General features: G+C 34.9%; 1 protein-coding gene across 7 annotated transcripts in view; it reads left to right on the top strand.

The window, feature by feature from the left end:
• The window catches only part of NF1 (neurofibromin 1), a 252,514-nt gene that overhangs the window by 83,108 nt on the left and 150,353 nt on the right, over positions 1–19,053 (top strand). For 5 of the 7 annotated variants that reach the window (XM_059149027.1, XM_059149025.1, XM_059149021.1 and 2 more), the window contains exons 9-14: positions 2,429–2,602; positions 3,070–3,192; positions 3,437–3,511; positions 5,494–5,523; positions 8,605–8,736; positions 15,120–15,254. In XM_059149027.1, the coding sequence (XP_059005010.1) occupies positions 2,429–2,602; positions 3,070–3,192; positions 3,437–3,511; positions 5,494–5,523; positions 8,605–8,736; positions 15,120–15,254 (669 nt within the window). The remainder of the gene's footprint in view (positions 1–2,428; positions 2,603–3,069; positions 3,193–3,436; positions 3,512–5,493; positions 5,524–8,604; positions 8,737–15,119; positions 15,255–19,053) is intronic. The other 2 variants (XM_059149024.1, XM_059149022.1) reach the window with 1 other exon arrangement.

The following is a 19,053-nucleotide window of genomic DNA, read 5'->3' as shown; positions in this document are numbered from 1 at the left end:
TTAACCATGAGAGGGTGCTGAATTTTGGCAGGTGTTTTTTTCCTGCCTCAGTTGTAAGGATCATGTGAATTTTTTACCTTCATTCTACTAACGTGGTGTATTAAACTGATTGATTATTGTTGTTGAGCCTTTTTTGCACTGTACAAATAAAGCTCATTTGGTCATGGTGTGTTACCTTTTTATATACTGCTGAATTTGGTTTGCTAGTATTTCTTGAGGGCTTTTTGATCAGTATTTTTAGGGATATTGGTCTTTAGTTCCCTTGTCCTGTTTTTGTTTGGCTTTAGCAAGGTAAGGCTGACCTCATGAGAGTCGTTAGGAGGTGTTCCCTCTCCTTTACATTTTCGGAAGTGTTTGAGAAGGATTGGTATTAATAATTCTTTAAATGTGTGAAAGAATTCCCCAGTGAAACCACCTGTCCTGGGCTTTCCTTTGTTGGGAGGTTTTTGATGACTGATTTAATCTCTGTACTACTTCTAAGTCAATTCAGGTTTTCTGTTAATGAGTCAGTTTTAGTAGATTGTATGTTTCTAGGAATTTGCCCGTTTTGTCTGTTACCCAATTGTGGACATATAATTTTTCATAGTATTTTATAATCTTTTTTTAAAATTAATTAATTAATTTTCAGAAAAGCAGTGTTCATTATTTTTTCACCACACCCAGTGCTTCATGCAATCCATGCCCTCTATAATACCCACCATCTGGTACCCCAGCCTCCCCACCCCCCCGCCACTTCAAACCCCTCAGATTGTTTTTCAGAGTCCATAGTCTCTCGTGATTCATCTCCCCTTCCAATTTACCCCAACTCCCTTCTCCTCTCTAACACCCCTTGTCCTCCATGATATTTGTTATGCTCCACAAATAAGTGAAACCATATGATAATTGACTCTCTCTGCTTGACTTACTTCACTCAGCATAATCTCTTCCAGTCCTGTCCATGTTGCTACAGAAGTTGGGTATTCATCCTTTCTGATGGAGGCATAATAACTCCATAGTGTATAATCTTTTATTTTTAAAAAAATAGTATTGTTCTCACTTTCAGCTCTGATTTTTGGTAATGTGGATCTTCTGGTTTTTTTTTTTTTTTTTTTTAAATCTAGCTAAATGTCTCCCAAATTTCTTGACCCATTCAAAGAACCAGCTTTCAATTTTGATTTTTTTCCTATCGTTTTGCTGTCTTCTGTCTTTGATCTAATCTTTATTACTTCCTTCTGCTAGCTTTGGATTTAGTTTGCTCTCCTTTTTCTAGTTCCTTAAGGTATACAGTTAGGTTATTGAATTGAGAGCTTTCTTTTTAACGTGTTTCTAGCTATAAATTTTCCTCTTAGCACTTTCTGGTGCATCCCATTTTTGATGTTGTGTTTTCACTTTGATTTATTTCAAGATATTTTCTAACTTTCTTTGTGATTTCTTATCTTTTACAGTGGTGTTTAATTTTCAAGTACCTGTGAACTTTTCCAGTTTTCCTTCTGTTGATTTATAGTTTTCATTGTCATCAGGAAAAATATTTCTTTTTTTTTCCTTTTTTTAAAAAAAATTTTATTTATTTGCCAGAGAGAGCACACGTGCACAACCACAGGGAGCTACAGAGGGACAGGGAGAAGCAGGCTCCCTACTGAGCAGGGAGGCAGATGTGGGGCTCAGTCCCAAGACCCTGGGATCATGACCCGAGGTGAAAGCAGATGCTTAACCAACTGAGCCACCCAGGTGCCCCGGGAAAAATATTTCATATGATTTCAGTCTCTTTAAGTTTATTAAGACCTGTTTTGTAGCCTAACATATGGTCTGTCCTAGATATTGTTCATGTGTACCGGAGAAGAATATATATTCTGCTGTTGTTTGATCAGTTTGGCTGACACATCATATTTGAGAATACATACAAGTTGAGATGTGTGATTTTCATTTAGGAGAAAAGCAGAGGGAGAAATTTGTTAGTGAGCTGCAAAGAGGGCTTGAGATCGCAAGATTGGATAACTTTTTTGAGGAACAGAATTTATTTAGAGCAGTAGAAGAGCCTTGGATATATCCTTTGTTGGAAGGATAAATGTTGAATATAGCCTGGAGTTTTAGAAAAGGATCAGTGGTTTGACATAGACCACAACCACCACAGTATAATATTTAGAAATATTTAGAAAGAGAATATTATCAGTGAATTCAGGGTTGAGAAGTCAACTATCTTGTTTGGGAAGGACTGTGTCCTAAGTTCCTTTAATAATTCAGCAAAGAAAGTGAAGAACAGAATTTTTTTTTTTGAGAAACATGTAAATGATGACAACTGCTTAAATTGTAGAAGTAAAAATCACAATGATGTAGTTTTAGAATATAATTTTTACAAGCTGATAATTTACTATTTTAGTAGACAAGTCTGATATGTTAGAAACTGCGTGTTAATTAACTAGAAACTTCTTTCTATATTTGAATTCTATAGAAGTTGTTTCTGGACAGTCTACGAAAAGCACTTGCCGGGCATGGAGGAAGCAGGCAGCTGACGGAGAGTGCCGCAATTGCCTGTGTGAAACTGTGTAAAGCAAGTACTTACATCAATTGGGAAGATAACTCTGTCATTTTCCTACTAGTTCAGTCCATGGTGGTTGATCTTAAGGTAATATGCTTGTTATTTCTTTACTACAAACTTTAAGAAAACTAAAGGAAAATTAAACTTGTAGTAAAGCATTTTTATGTTAATCATTGTCAAAGATCATTGCTAATGCTGAAGTTCTGAATCCTCTTGGAATGTAAGTTCATAAGACCTGCTTTTGTTGTTTCTGTGTTAACTCAGACTAAATTGGCTTAGAATGTGATGAAAACACAGAATTAACTGGTTTTCTTAAAGGTTATCATAAATATTCAGACCTGGTTTTAAAATAATGTAGAATTTGGGGCCTGAAAGGAACCATATCTGGTATAGTAAGAATTTTATCACACTGATGAACCACAGCGTTAGTGCTTTGTGCTTCTGGCAACTGAGTGTTATTTCCATATATGTGGATGCCCTGTTGATATTAAATACAAGTAAAAAAAAAAATACTGCATGATTGTTTAAAGGCTTTTCTTTCGGGATTTTCATAGAACCTGCTTTTTAATCCAAGTAAACCATTCTCAAGAGGCAGTCAGCCTGCAGATGTGGATCTAATGATTGACTGCCTTGTTTCTTGCTTTCGTATAAGCCCTCACAACAACCAACACTTTAAGGTGAGAGCATTGGTTTTTATCCAGTTAAGTTTACTGATACTGTTGATCCTTTCTTTGTAAATGTGAAAAGACTAGAAAGATGAATTTGTATTTCTCAATATTATATATCAATGTTAATTTTAAGACTTTAAGAATTTATTCTGTTTTTTAAAAACTCTTTTTTCCCCTGTTTCTTTTTATCCTCATTTGTGTTGAATATTTTTCTCACAGAAATAGTATACAATTTTTTCCTTTGCCCCTGTAGATTTGCCTGGCTCAGAATTCCCCTTCTACATTTCACTATGTGCTGGTAAATTCACTCCATCGAATCATCACCAATGTAAGTCCAAAAGGTATTGCTAAATTACTTAAAATTTTTTTCTTCCTTTCTTTACTTTTTTATTTCTTTTTAAGAAAGACATTTTTGGTTTATAAAAGGTTTTGAATTTAGATGTATGATGTAGAGAGATTTCTCACAAGTGATTATATCTAGTAACTGATAAACAATTGTATTTTTCATATTCAGTTTGACCTGAGGGGCTTTATTGAGAAAAGTGGAGTTAATAGGATCTTTTGGAAGGATTAAGCCTAAAATATTTTATTTGCATCAAAAGCACTTGAGAACAGTGCCACTGAGAATATAATTGAACATTTTCATCCCAGATTCTTTAAATATTATTTTAATACTCCTAGCTTTTTCCCAGCATTTGATATATTCTGACTTGTCACCTTGCCATTTAAGTTAAAAGTAGTTAACTATTTATTGTGTAGGCTAGTATGATACATTTTAAAAATGGTGAGATCATAATTGATTATACTTTTTAGTCTTCCTTAAACAAATGAAATATTAGCATGCTTAAATAGAGGTGTTGATCTGATACAGAAGCATATCAGACAAAATAAGGTACTTGTGAAACCTTGGGCTCTGATGTGAATACATTAAGTAGAATGATATTGAAACCTTATCAGATTTGGACCATGAAGTTTTAACTATTTGATCATTACAAAGTCTACTGAAGACAGTTTTGGAAATAATTTGTCTTGAAATCACATTAAGTTTTTCTTCAATATTTAGACTCCTAATCTTAAAAATTCTGCCAAATTCTGTTCTTTGGTCAAGAACAATAGTATTTTGAAGGTTCTCAAGCTCTACTTTAATCCATTTACATGTAAATTGTCAACTTTTTCTTATTCTCCCTTAAAAAAGGGGCCTGATTGATTGATTGATTGATTGGTGGGCAGCAAAGCAAAGTTTATTGGCTGATAGTACAAAGCTCCCAAAGAGGGATGGGACCTGAGAGGGTTGTCTTAGAAAGGGCTTTAATCATTGATTACTTAGGTATATTTGCCCTCTTGATAATCAAATTCCACTTTAAAGAGTATATCTCTGATGAGTTAAAAGTTCCTCCTTTCATTCATTTGCTTGAATGTGTTGAATTGAACCAAATTCTGCCTCTTCTCCTCTCCTCTGCTCTTTTCTTTTCAGAGAAGGAGGGGCAGAGGCAGAGGGAAAGAGCAAATCTTAAGCAGGCTCCAGGCCCAGTTTAGAGCCTAACTCCGCTCTCCCGTCTCATGACCCTGAGATCATGACCTGAGCCAAAATCAAGAGTCGGATGCTTAACCGACTGAGTCACCCAGGCGCTCCTGTTTTCTCTTCTTTTATCCATTTCTGTCAGGGAAAAAGAACTCTAAATCTATTCAGTGACACATTGAGTTTTTCTCAGTGGGGTGCTAGTGGCATTTTGGGCAGGGCAGTTCTTTGTTGTGCATCACTACCTTGTACATCGCAAGATGCCTGGTATCCCTGATCCTCATTTCATTAAATGCCATTTGGGCCACTTCCCTCCTCCCATCCCCAGACATTCTGAACAACTAAAATGCCTTGAGGGAATGATATGTTGCTCAGTTGAGTATCTGTGGGTTAAATTCTAGGTTAAATTATAGCTATCCCAAAAGGGAAAGCTTTATGAATCTGATTGCAGATAAGGTATAAGTTTGTATTAAAAACTTAAAAGATTTTTACTTTACTTTTGCCAGGGTAGGAGCCAAGACCTTGTATCCTCAATGTTTACTTTCAAGGCCATTTTAAGAAAGAAAAAAAAAAATGATGATTCCCCCCAAAGTTTATGTGTAGTTCAGAATTGAAATATTATTAATTTTTTCTTTGACTTACAATACTAAAAGCATTCCATTTACTAGAGTGGATGGTTTTACATAAATACTGACAACTTGTATTTAATAAACCCGAGTATATACTTTTTTGATACTTTGTGGCTAGTTACTTTAATTGTGAAATATTTTTGTCTACAATTGAATATATAGAGCACTTTCAAGCATGGACTTGGCACTGCTGTAAGTGGCTGAGCTGCTCCTCTGTGGGTTTTAAGCATGCCTGGAGTGGTACTTCGTGCATGCCTCCATGTACATGGTGAAGTGGCTGTGTTATCCTTCTGTACTCCGATGAGTACTGCATGTGTGAAGGTGGAGTGTGTCTGTACCAGAGGTCACGTCAATATGCAGTCTGTTTTCATAAAGAAAAACCTGTATTGGCTAAGTATTTCAAAGCTCAATACTCAGCATCAGTAACCTTTAATGCATAGCTTGATAAAAAGCATAAATTTGAATCTGTAAAGTATCTTTTAAAGGTATACTTTAGAGGATAATACTTTATCATATAGAATGTTTGATAAATTCATTCTTGTTAGGGCTGGGTTTTTTCTTTCCTATGGTTTAAGGCTAATGGATACTGAATCTGAAGTACTTTCTGACTGAAAAGGACTATTTATAAAGTAACTAGCAGATTGATGGAATGACCATTGCAGAGTCTCTCTGAAGACCCTTATGGAAATACTTTGTCTTGAAATTCCATGAAGTTTTTTCTTAGATATTTGGACTCCTAAACTTAAATTTATTCATAGTGTAAGATTTCCTTTTCATTGATTCTTGGTTCAATACACCTCATACGTTCATTTCTTCCATTCTTTAGCCAGATTCACAGATTTTGTTTCTTACTGTCACAATGTCAAAAGTTTTAGTGATATGTTTTTGAGGGGTTATGTAGACTTGATAGTGATTTGCAGTTTTGTTTTGTTTCTTTCTGAGAAACATATTCATACTCAGTTTCTGAACTAAGTACAGTGTTTAGATCTAAAATACTCTGTTCCTTCCTAAGAAATCTGAAAATCTGTTCACTATTTGAATTTTATTATACTGTGAAGTTTTGTCAGCTTTGAAAATGGTATTCATAGTGCTGTCACTTTTTTTATTATGGCATGCTAATAAGAGGTGAATTATAAGATCTTTGTTATGTACTTAATCTTTGTTAGCTTCCTTTAGGTTAAATTAGATGTGTTGTTATAGTTGGGAAATTAAAGAAATAGTAATAACATATATGTGACCCAGGTACCTTAGCAATCAGCGGAACATGCTGTGGCTGTACAGTCTTTAGTATTCTGGGTTTTTCCTTATGGCAGTTGTAGTTCCCTTACAGATAGCTTGCATACTGAGAATGACATGATCTCTTCCTTCCGAGAGGTTGGATAAGTTCTCTTCAAGGCACTTGAAAATTTATTTAAGTAATCTCTTGAAGAATTGCCATAGTTTGCTACTATGTATTCATAAAAGTATTGCCATTTGTTTGGCAATAAACTTAGTGTTTTAAGGAGAAAAAAAGGAATGTCTACTTTAGTTGACTAGTTTCAGAAGAGACACATTTAGTAACTGCTCAAAACACTATAATTTTTGCCAACTACATGATGCCTAGTTTTTAGTGCTTATTTTATTTGAAAGTGTTATCTTTAACTTTTACATTAAAATGAATAAATTTTATATTATGAAAAATGGCAGTTACGAAAATCACTAAATCTTAAGTTAAAATCTTATTTTATAGGATGCATCTGGTACTGTGATGATTTTAATAACTATAGATACAGCATAATAGTTTGGATAGGATGTTATATGGGATGCATCTTTCTTTAGTTATTAGTTTCTGACAAGATATTATGGGGTTAGGAGAATGATTACGTCCCTTATCTCAGTGTATTTTGTGATCATTCAGCCTTTTTTGCCTTAAGCTGGTTAACACAAGCTGTATAAATTAGTAAATATATGGAAATCAATCTGTGTTGATTGCTTGGGCAAGTCAAATGACTAAATTGACCAGAGTTTAAAGAGACCATTACATAATTAAACTAAAATTTGATATTTGTTAGGAACTAGTTTAAATAAAGCAAGAGTTGGGGGAATAGGTGAAAAAACCACACTACCCAAAGAGAATTTATTTCTTTCTTCACAGCTTTGGGGTCCCTTCCTATAGAGTTCAGTATTCAAATTGTGTATTATAAGTTGATTGTATACTTTATTATCCAGTAATTAGAGTTTCTATTCTAATTTTAGATTAGGATAATATAACTTGATGCTACCTAGAATAGTCTGAGAATTACGAGTGAAGAAATTAGAAGTGGAGAATTTTGAATGAGAAGAAACCCTGGAATAGGGTGTGACCCCCTATGTCCTCTTCCTGTGTCAGTTCATTCTTTCAGGTGCTTCCTATGGAGCGGCAATGTAGTAGGTTGGAAGCCTATGTCTGAAGTTGTCCCATGCCTTGTATAATCTCCATATGGAGTGAAAATTCATCCATTCTTGTATTAACTGATAGACTTTAAAGCTTTAGTGACTTTCATAACATAGTAACTAATTTTAAAGTTAAATTAGGCACTATTCAAATAAAAAAGGCACTAGAAACTAGAATCAAAGCTAAACAGGTGAAACTGAAATAGATAAATATTTACATATTATTATCTTTAAATCTGTTTCGCTATGATCAGTTTGTCTTTGTGGTGATCATTAGTCTTTTTGTGTATTGTACCATCATTGCGTATCAGTTTAAGATTATAGGTTTACTAATAGCTTTTTCTCATTTACTAATTTTGTGTTGTACTTATCATTGTTGTTTGTAGGCATATAAGTGATGGTTTGCCACATGTTCCTTCAACATTGTGTTGAACCACTAATCTTTTTTAAAGCTTTGATAGTAGCATTCTTACATGGGAAAATATATACTATCTCTATATGCATATGTTTCTGAAATGTATAAAATGTTAAACTTAAAAAAAAAGATTGGCTACAGAATTAGCTCTCTAAAGACTGTTTTTCAGATTCATTAGCTTGTCAGGTAGAAAAGACAGTGTCATATGCTCATGTACATGAAGTGGCAGTTTGTCTCATGTTCGTTATTATATTTTAAAATAAATGTATGGTTTAGTGTTTGGATTAAAGATATTATTTGAAGACTTTGGAAATCCTGGTGTGTGTTTGCATGGTCTCAGAAAGATTTTCACAGAAGGATAAAACATAAGGATACAGTGTTAACCAGAGTGTACAACTCATGCACATTTGTACTTTTCCTCTCTTATGGTCTCTGTTTTTCTCCAGTCTGCATTGGATTGGTGGCCTAAGATTGATGCCGTGTACTGTCACTCAGTTGAGCTTCGAAACATGTTTGGTGAAACACTTCATAAAGCAGTGCAGGGCTGTGGAGCACACCCAGCGATACGAATGGCACCGGTAAGATTGATCATGAATTTGAGTCCCACTTTTTTCCTATTGCATTTTCAGTGTGTCTGTCCTATTCCTGCCTTTAAAAAAAAAAAATTATTATTGAAAATCAAATGAGTCCCTTATTTTCTACAAGTGTGGCATGTTGTATACTGCAGTATTGTTGGAATGCTGGTGAATGGTATTTGTTTTTCACTATTTTTGTGGTTTGAACCTATTTTTCTTAGAATTTTCTCACAAAATGCTGTTAAAAATGTTAGTTTCTCTTCTTTCTTCCTTCTTGCCTTCCTTCCTTGTCTTGTCTCTTTCATCTTCTTTCTCCTATAACTTTTCCTAATGAGTCAATATTTTGGTTTTGTTCCTCATCTTTGGGGATGAGTAAGGGAAGCCTGACTCCTAGGTTAGAGTGACTGTTTCTACTAATGCACGGTTTTTGCCCATTGAATGCTGAACATTGCGTACAGGAAACTAGAAATAAAATTAAAGATTTTTATTTAAAATAAAAGTATTTCATGTTTCAGCAAATACGCTTTGTGTGCCTAAAAACGATAGGCACTTTGATAGTGAAGTTTGTGTTTAGCTTAGTAAAAGGAGTGTTTTTAAATTAGGTATCTAACATAAATATTCTTAAATGGAATTTTAAAACTCATATGGAACCAAATTAAACAGTTACAGATTGTAGAAGTCATTTCTTGGTATTTATGTATAGCAGGAGTGTTACACATGGCAGCTCTTGACATTGATTGGTGGTGCTTTGTCTTCTGCTTCTTATTTTCTATTCTTATTGGCTGCTGTCGCTCACATGATCAGATGCCAACCAGTCACTGTTTTGCATGGCAGTGGGCTTCTGTGGCCGTAAGTATGACCCATTGTAACTACCTCAGAAAAGTCCTTGGTTTCTTTGACTTTTCTGTGTATAGTTACTGTTAAAGTCACATCATGTCATTTCAGTTGAAAATGTAGCATGTTTTTACCTATTGGTTTTATCTAGTAAATTAGCCACTTTACACTTGTAATTTAAACAGCTTCCTCCCTGGCATGCTTCTCTTTTCCCAAGTTCCTTTACTCAATAAAATATTTTGGCTTAGTACACTTATAGTTCACTCTTATCTGGTCATCAGTAATTGTTTCTCAGGATTATTTATCTCAGACATTCAAATGGAGAAGTTTGCTATACCATACATTTTGAGGATATTTAGTCTAAAAAATTAGAGCCAAAGAACATGGCAATTATATTTTACTAAGTAAATAAAATGCAAAGTTATTCTTAGTTGAGTTTTTGTGATACCAAGTACTTAATTTTTTCAGAAAATTGAAAATTTCAATCCAAGTTAATTGGAGGTTAATTTTAGATAATGGTTACTGAAATGTCACTTAACTAGACATATAAAAGGTTGTTTTGGAAAATGCATTACAATAAATTGCTTAAAAATTATTTGTTCTAAATATCTTCTAGAAATTAGAAATTTATTTGACTTTTTGTTTTAAGTTCTCTACTTCCTCTGGTAGAATATTAATGGCCTCCAGTAATAGAAATTGATAGAAAATCAATATTCACTTCCATTTTAATTTCCATATCCAGTTTACCAGACATCTGCAATTTAATTTTCTGTGCATGAGAACTGAAAGAAAATGAAACTAAATTATTATTTGAATGAAGACAAAATTTGATTGGTACTCTGGAAATGTTCCCAATATTTAGAAGTTATTTTACTTCTTAGCTCTACTTAGTAACTGATTCTAAGAGCAACATACTGTATTACTGTAAGTTATTTCACAAAAGCTATAACTAGACTTTTGGTCCAAGGACACCTATGATAAGAATTTAATCTTTATTTCCTATTATTCTCTGAAAGTTCAATATGTATTTGATTTGCAAAATCATTCTTAAGCTGTTTATATTTATATATGTGTGAAATTTTGTATGTGTATATATGTACACATATGTGTGTATACATACACATACAAAGTTTCATACATATATAAAATATATAGATATGTATATAATTGTACATAGTGGCTGAAGGAGAGCTTTCTGGCTGATCTTCTTACCAGAAAAAGTAACAGATTTAATATGAAATAATTTTTTAGAATAATAAAATTTTATGATTTAGATTATCCTTAAGGTGACTCTTACCCCTCTTAAACCTGGTGAGTAAATAGTCGGACAACAAATGTGAAAATATTGAGCTCTTCTACAAGCTGCCAAGCATAGTATTAACACTGGAGAAGCATGACGAACTAAACAGAGAAGGTGCTTTCTCTCACAGAATTGCCAGTCTTCTAGCTTTTCCTTGAAAACTTCTAGTAAAGAGCTCATTACAGGTGGCCATCAAGGCTGGAAATGCAGAAATTCATAACATACATGGTTTAAAGGTGACATCAGGATTTGGATATTTTGGAATGTTGTAGGGGACTGTTGGAGGGGACTATCTTATATGTTGTAGGATGCTTCGCAGCATTTCTAGCCTCTACTCACTACATGTCAGCAGTAGCAGTCCTGTTAGTCCAAAAATGTCTCCAGACATTTCCACTTTCTCCTGGGAACAACTGCCCTCAGTAGAGAGCCACTGTATTACAGGACGTGCTCAGTGGCTTGTCCTCCTTTGCATTGCTTCAGATGATCCATGTCTCTGATAAACCTGAGCCTTTGTCTTGCTGCAGAAGTAGCAGTCACGGAGTTCATCTGTAAGAAGCCTTTATAAACCACCCTGTATTTTGGAGGTGGATGTATTTCCTGGAAAGAGCAACTTGAAGGTTTTTCTTTAAGCAACTTGGACTCATCTCCCTGTCACTCCCATTCATCATTGACCCTCTCTTTTATTCTGAAGCTCCATAGAACACTTCTGATTCTTCCATTAAGATGGCCTTGCAGATATTTCAGTGAAGTTATCCTGTACTCCTAAGGCTTCTTTTTGTTTTCAATGATTTAGCATTGGGAGGGATTTTATTATTTGAGCTTTTTTTAAAAGCTTGCGGGGTATGTGTGTGTGTGTATTGCTTGATCTGCACAAATAATGTTTAATGAGTGACAGATAGTCACATGATGAATGAATAGTTCACATTCATTTCAGTGTCTGTCCGGTTCTTCAGCTGTCTTCCTTCACTTGTGCATTAGCTTGAGTAAAGCAAGAGCTCTGTCTGGCTTGTCAGACACTGGGTTCCTGGCCCCGAGAATAGTATCTGGCACATAGTAAGCATTTAGCACATATTTGTTGAATGAGTGAATGAATTTCTTTCTTAATTTGCTTTTAAAACCCTCCTCTGATTTGCTTCTCTTTTGGAAAGAATTCAATCTAATACTTTTTTTTTTTCAATTAAAATGACATATTAAGATCTGATTTTCGCATTCCAGATGTCGTAGAGTTAAAGAATGGCGTTAACCTGCTGTGCCTGCATACCATGTTTCTACTAATATAGTTTAAGATTGCATTATTATCTTGGATTGAGCTCTTTGGCATTTAAACCTTTTAGTCTTTCCATATTAACATTGAGCCATAGCTTCTCCGTTTTATACTTTTGCAGTATTTTTAAAAGTTTGAAATACTTTTTTTTAGCCTAATCCTTTACTGTTTTAAAACTAAGGTAGCCGATTAACAATAGATATATGCATTTTCACAAATATGGGTAATTTATGCACATGTTGCTTCTTAAGGAGATCCTGGCTCAGCAAATGATTTTATATGCCTGTAATTTAGTCACAGCCTTAAATAAGTTAACAGATGGTTTAGGCCCTTAAGAGGCAGCTGATTATTCTGATTAATGAATTTGTTCCTGGGAATGACCACTTCTTTTATTTGGCAAAGAGCATGTACCAGCTTAGGTTCTTAATCTGTAGTATGGAAGGCCAGTCAGTAAATTAATGAGTGGACTTTTCTTACATTTCTAGTTAAAAATACATTTCTTCTTTAGCTTGTTGTTCCTGATTTTTTATAACCCCCTACTGGTCATTAATAGAAAAATACTTGATTTGAAAACTTTATTCAACCATTTCAAGTCCTTATTCTGTATTAGGCAGCAGTGTTGGAATAAAATTTGTATGCTGATACCTGAGATTAAGAGATGACATAATTGAACTATTAACTTTTGAAAATGATTACTGACTAAGATAGCTATTACATCTGTTAATCGTTCTCAGTTCTTTGTTCTGGTATAATGGCTGTATCAGGGAAGAGCAGTTATGCTAAGTTACAACTTAGTAAATTTGTATCATGAAAGTTGATCTCTTTGATCTAAGGTATTAGCATGACTAAAATGAAAAAAGAATAGAATTTAATGCGAGCAAACAGTAAAACTAGAATTTATTAAATACATTTGGTAAGATATTTGCAATGGGATCATAAATATAAAAGCACACAGTATTTGTAAGTCTTGTGCTTCTTTTCTGGAGTGACATTCTTGAGCCTTAATGTGTATGTTAGATAGCTGTTTTCCCCTTTGAAGACCAAAACCCTTCAGTTTTTTGGACAGACTAACATATGCATCTTAACACTGTGGCTGTGTTTTACAGATATGCATCTTCACTTTTTACCTTGAAAGGCAACCCATTTACTTAGACACTTTTATTATGGGTGCATAGATGCTGGATAGCCTTTATCTGTGTATATACAGTTTCTCCAAAGAAGCCATATACAGATGCCCAGCATGTGCTCAACATCGCTAACATCAAGGGAATACAATTCAAGACCGCATTGATATTTCACCTCACACTAGTCAGAATAATTAGAACAAAGACAAGAAATAACAAGTGTTGGCAGAATGTGGAGAAAAGGGAACCCTTGTGCATTGTTGGTCAGAATATAAATTGGTGCAGACACAATGGAAAACAATATGGAGGTTTTTCAAAAAATTAAAAATAGAGGTACTATACAATCCAACAGCTCTACTCCTAGGTATTTATCCGAAGAAAACAAGAACGCTAATTTGAAAAGACATGCAGGTTCATTGAAGCATTATTTACAATAGCAAGATATGGAGGCAACGTAACTGTCCATCAGTAGACAAATGGATAAGTAGATGTGGTTTATACACACATTGGAATATTACTCAGCCATAAAAAAGAATGAAGTCTTGCCATTTGCAACAATATGGATGGACCTTGGGGGTATTACACTAAGTGAAATAAGTCAGAGAAAGACAAATACTGTATGATTTCACTTATATGTGGAATCTTAAAAAAAAAAAAAAAAGAACAGAAACAGACTGAAGGATACAGAAAACAAACTGACAGTTGCCAGAAGGGAGGGTAGTCGGGGTGGGGGGGTCATCAAAACTGGTGAAGGGGATTAAGAGGTACTTTCTTTCAGTTATAAGACTTTGGGATGTAATGCACAGCATAGGGAATATAATCAGTAATGTAACCACTTTGTATGGTGACAGATTGTAACTAGCTTTACTGTGACCATTTTGGAATGTATATAAAAAGTCCCTATGTTGTACACCTAAAACTAAAAACATTAATAAATAAAGGCGTATGTGTCAGAACTTGGTATTTCTATGTCCTTTTAAAGGAGAGGGTGAAATGATTTATAACAATAGCAAGAGGTGGTTTTGTGTCCAGAAGGTAACTGTTAGATTTTTGGTAGAATAGCTTTCATAATTATGGTATCAGCACAGCATCTATCATAGTATCTCTGTAATTGAAGCACATTTTTCATGACTTGTCTTTGTCAAAGAGTTCTTTCTCTGTTTTACTAATGTTCTTCAGGCAAAATACATGCATTCTATACCTTGACAGAGGTGCGATGCCATTGAAGGAAAAAGCAAAACTTAAACTTAAATTACAGAGATTGCCAATGTAGCGTATTTAATCAAGTCTAAAACACTTATTCTTAGTTTTCAACCTCTCTGAAATTGGGATTACATTTTATTTGTCTGGTGTCTTAAGAGTTGATAATGGTTTTTCATTTCTTGTGGCGCATTAACAATGCATCTTACTAAAATTAATGTAGATTATATGAAATATTTGTTGTATATTTGTGTGGGACAAATGTTTGTTAAATGAATAGTTCAATGTATGTATCTGTGAGAGCTGTAGACTAAGTTTTTTATCCCTAATGTTTTACACATTTTGGAAAATTGTTCTTTTACTTAGGAGTCACCTTGATAGTTAAAGAGTTTAGGATTTTTAATAAATTTATTAGATAAATTATAAATAATAATATAAATATTGCAGAAATAGTTCTCATTTGTTTTTTAAGCTTAATAATATTAACTTCATACTTACTTTTGGATGCTTGTACTCATACCACACGTATGGTGGTATAAAATGTTTGTTTTTTAAAACAAAGCTTTTTTATAATGGATTTATTCTTCAAAGTTAGATAGCTATTATCTTGAATTTGATGTCTGATTTTTACAAGGTGATGACATGTTTTTGTTTTTATTTTTAGAGTCTTACATTTAAAGAAAAAGTAACAAGCCTTAAATTTAAAGAGAAACCTACAGACCTGGAGACAAGAAGCTATAAGTATCTTCTCTTGTCCATGGTAAAACTCATTCATGCAGATCCAAAGCTCTTGCTTTGTGTAAGTATTTTTTATGAAAGGCCTTGAAATTACTACACTAACTTAATTTGGTTTAAGTGAAATGCCAAGACCTTGGGGACGATTATTAGCTAAAAGAACACTCCTGATCCTTCCTGATGATGCTTGAAACCTAAGACATCTTTTAAGAAATCTAACTTCTAGAGAAGTTACATTTCTCTAATACTACTATAATTAGATTTCTTACCTTTCTTCTTAATTTTCCCTAACATATTTTCGTGAGGTCTTCTTTCTTTGCCTTGTTACCAGGTTTATATTAGTTAGACATTATTCTGGGGTGGGGGTGGAGGTAATGAAGCCGACATAAATCCAAGTCTTTTCTCATGTTCACAGTTGGTTTTTAAATCTCCAGTTGTGCTTGCTAGACCATTTAGCTTTTTTATTTTCCTTTTTTCTCTCATCAACCTCTTATCATTGGCTTTGCCTACAAATACTATCTTGGAAGGAGAAGAGGGTATAGGTGTTTTGTGGTTAGCACTTAATTATTGTCATAACTCTGCCTTTGCAGCTTCAGGTGGGATTTGATTCCTGAGGGCAACACTGTGATACACAAAGTAATTAAGAACAACCAGATGTAAATGAGTGCTAGTTATATGAAGTGATTAAAAGCATAGGTTCTGGAGATAGACCAGCGACGTGATTTGGGTCACTTAACCTCTCTGTGTCTTCCTTTTCTTGTAATGATGATAATAGTACCTGTTTCAGATTGTTAAGAAGCTTGAGATGGTACACTCATGCTTTTAGAAACAGTATTTAATAAATGCGTAATAAGCACCAAATAAATGTCCGCTATTATTAATAAAAGACAGTTGACACTGAGGCGCCTGGGTGGCTCAGTCATTAAGCATCTGCCTTCGGCTCAGATCATGATCCCAGGGTTCTGGGATTGAGCTCCGTGCTCAGCAGGAAGCCTGCTTCTCCCTGTCCCACTCCCCTGGCTTGTGCTCCCTCTCTCACTGTCTCCATCAAATAAATAAATAAAATCTAAAAAACAAAATGAAACAAAAACAGTTGACATTTAATATTAATGTTATTAATACCCCAAATATGACAGTTTTGTATTATGAAGGACAGGATAACCTGCTAATAAACCTTTGTTGAAGTTTCTCCAGTCCCTAGAGAACAGCGTCCAGAAAAATTTCTTACTGCTTTGTTTAGCAGTAGGTTTTATAAGTGCTGATGATGTGCTTTCAAATTACTGTATATAGGGGTTAACTTGATGTCCATATTTTCAAGAGTTTTGTGAACCCCTTGAAGTTTAAAAAATGTGCACATGAGTATTTTTTCTTCAGAGAAACAAAAGGGGAGAGAGACACAGAATTCCTAAAGGGCTTAGTAATGCCAAAGGAAGGCCTATGATATTTTGAGTTCTTTAAAGAAGCCCATCCAAATTTGGGAGTTTCATAGAATAAGTCGTTAGACTCTGACATGGAAAATTCCATAAAGTCTTACCAGTGAGACTATGAAAGTAATCAAATCCCCTTTCTCCTCATGTTTTTGTAGCACAAGTTATTTTCAGTGGGATTTCATCATGCATTTCATGTAATATATCACATTGCTCTGCAGGACTATATGTCAGAGTGAAGAATGCACTAGAGCCACTGGTGCCTCCAGTGTTAAGTAGTGCTCTGCAGGACTATATGTCAGAGTGAAGAATGCACTAGAGCCACTGGTGCCTTCAGTGTTAAGTATTTCACTAGTCAAAGAACAAGAATTTAAACAAAACTTGCTATTTTCCAAGGTTGAAATTTAGCCAGAAGTCATTTAATATTGAAATTATTTTCTTTGCTGCCATCTAGTGGTGAAGCAACTTTTCTCAGGGTAACCAGAGGTAAGTTAAAGTAGTGATTCACTGTAAATACTTAATTATTTCCTATTTACATTAAGAATTCTAAATCATAGTAAATATGAGAAACATAAGACTACCTGTTAAATGATGTCAGTCATGGTATTTTAAGGTCACGTGATTTTATTGTCTACCATCTCTACCACTTCCACCCTCATGCATACTGCTCTCATTCTGTCAGGCCTCCTCATTGCCCAGCTTGTACCCTCTTGTCCCTTCTGTAAACATTTCTTTGCACTGAAGGTAAAGTTCTGGTGATGTCTTAAAAAAACAAATCTTATCATGCCTCTTGCCCAGCTTACAACCTTTTAGTTGAATTTACTCTTGGAATAAAGACCAAACTCCAGATAGACCTGCAGGGGCATGCAAAATCTGACTCCCACCTACCTCTTCTGCCACATTTAGCATCCTGTTTTTCTCTCTCCTTTTTACTATAGTCATGATGGTCTGTCTTTATTCCATCTTGCTTATCCCATTCCTTCATACCTTCTCTTGCTGTTCCTTTGGCCTATGATATGCTTCCCTTTCCTCTTTCTATACATAATACCGGCTCATTTGGAGCTGCTCTCATTATCCTAGGGAGCCTCTCTGACTGGGCCATGTACGTGTGCAGTACTGTGCTCATTTGCAGTTTTACAGTTGTTAGTCTGGTGATTTTATTGATATCTGTCTTTCCTACCAGACTACATGTTCCAAGAGGGTAGGAAACACATCTTTTTAACTTGCCATGTCTTTGGTACCCAATAAATGTTACTGAGTTATGTGTGAATGAATCTAAATTTTATAAAGTAGGCTAATAGTTTTGAATTACAGAAATTCTGGGATGAGGGTTTTCTTAATCATTAAAATGGGAAAGAATTCACAGTTAGCAAAATAAAAAGGGGGCACAAGTTGCATTGGTCTCACGTAAGTGAACCATATAGGAGCGCCTGGGTGTCTTAGTTGGTTGAGCATCTTGATTTCAGCTCAGGTCATGATCTCGGGGTTGTGAGTTGGAGCCCTGGCCTGCATTAGGCTCCGTGCTCAGCAGGGAGTCTGCTTGAGAGTCTCTCTCTCTCCTTCCCCCTCTGTCTCCCACCCCCACCCTCTCTCTAAGAACCATATATTCTTTTTTTTTTTTTTTTTTTAAGATTTTATTTATTTATTTGTCAGAGAGAGAGGAGCGAGAGTGAGCGCAGGCAGACAGAGTGGCAGGTAGGGGCAGAGGGAGAAGCAGGCTCCCTGCTAAGCAAGGAGCCTGATGTGGGATTCGATCCCAGGACGCTGGGATCATGACCTGGGCCGAAGGCAGCTGCTTAACCAACTGAGCCACCCAGGCATCCCAAGAACCATATATTCTTGAAGTATAAATAGATGCTTCCAAGCTACAGGAAGCATTTTAGTCTCTTTACGTAGACTGTTTGCATTTATATGCGCCACTGATTTGCTTTACTTAGTACACAGCGTTTCTCCACAATGGAAAAGACTGAAGGACAGGCATCTGGAGGTGTGAATTGTAGCCTTGAATGGATTGGGGCAGATGTTTTACACTAGGCAAGAGGGCTGCATGGGGTGATCATGCAGCACATGTTCTTTGCCTTCAATTAGTTCCAAACCAGAGGTGTATCATTTAGCCAGTGTAGTGTTAGTGAAAAAAAAAATTTTTTTTAACCTACTCCTTTTATTGATATGATTTCTTAATTAAGAAATTGGTTAATTCCTAGCTTTTGTTTTCATTAAGGTTTTCTCTAGACATTGTTCACATGAAGAACACTATAGATGTAGATTAAGTGAATTCTTTCTTTAAAAATTTATTTATTTATTTATTTATTTATTTATTTATTTGACAGAAATCACAAGGAGGCAGAGAGGCAGAGAGAGAGGAGGAAGCAGAGAGCCTGATTCGGGACTCGATCCCAGGACCCCGAGATCATGACCTGAGCCGAAGGCAGCGGC

This window comes from Mustela lutreola, chromosome 15, assembly GCF_030435805.1.
Source record: "Mustela lutreola isolate mMusLut2 chromosome 15, mMusLut2.pri, whole genome shotgun sequence".
NCBI lineage: Eukaryota > Metazoa > Chordata > Mammalia > Carnivora > Mustelidae > Mustela > Mustela lutreola.
This window is presented reverse-complemented; position numbering and strand designations above follow the sequence as displayed.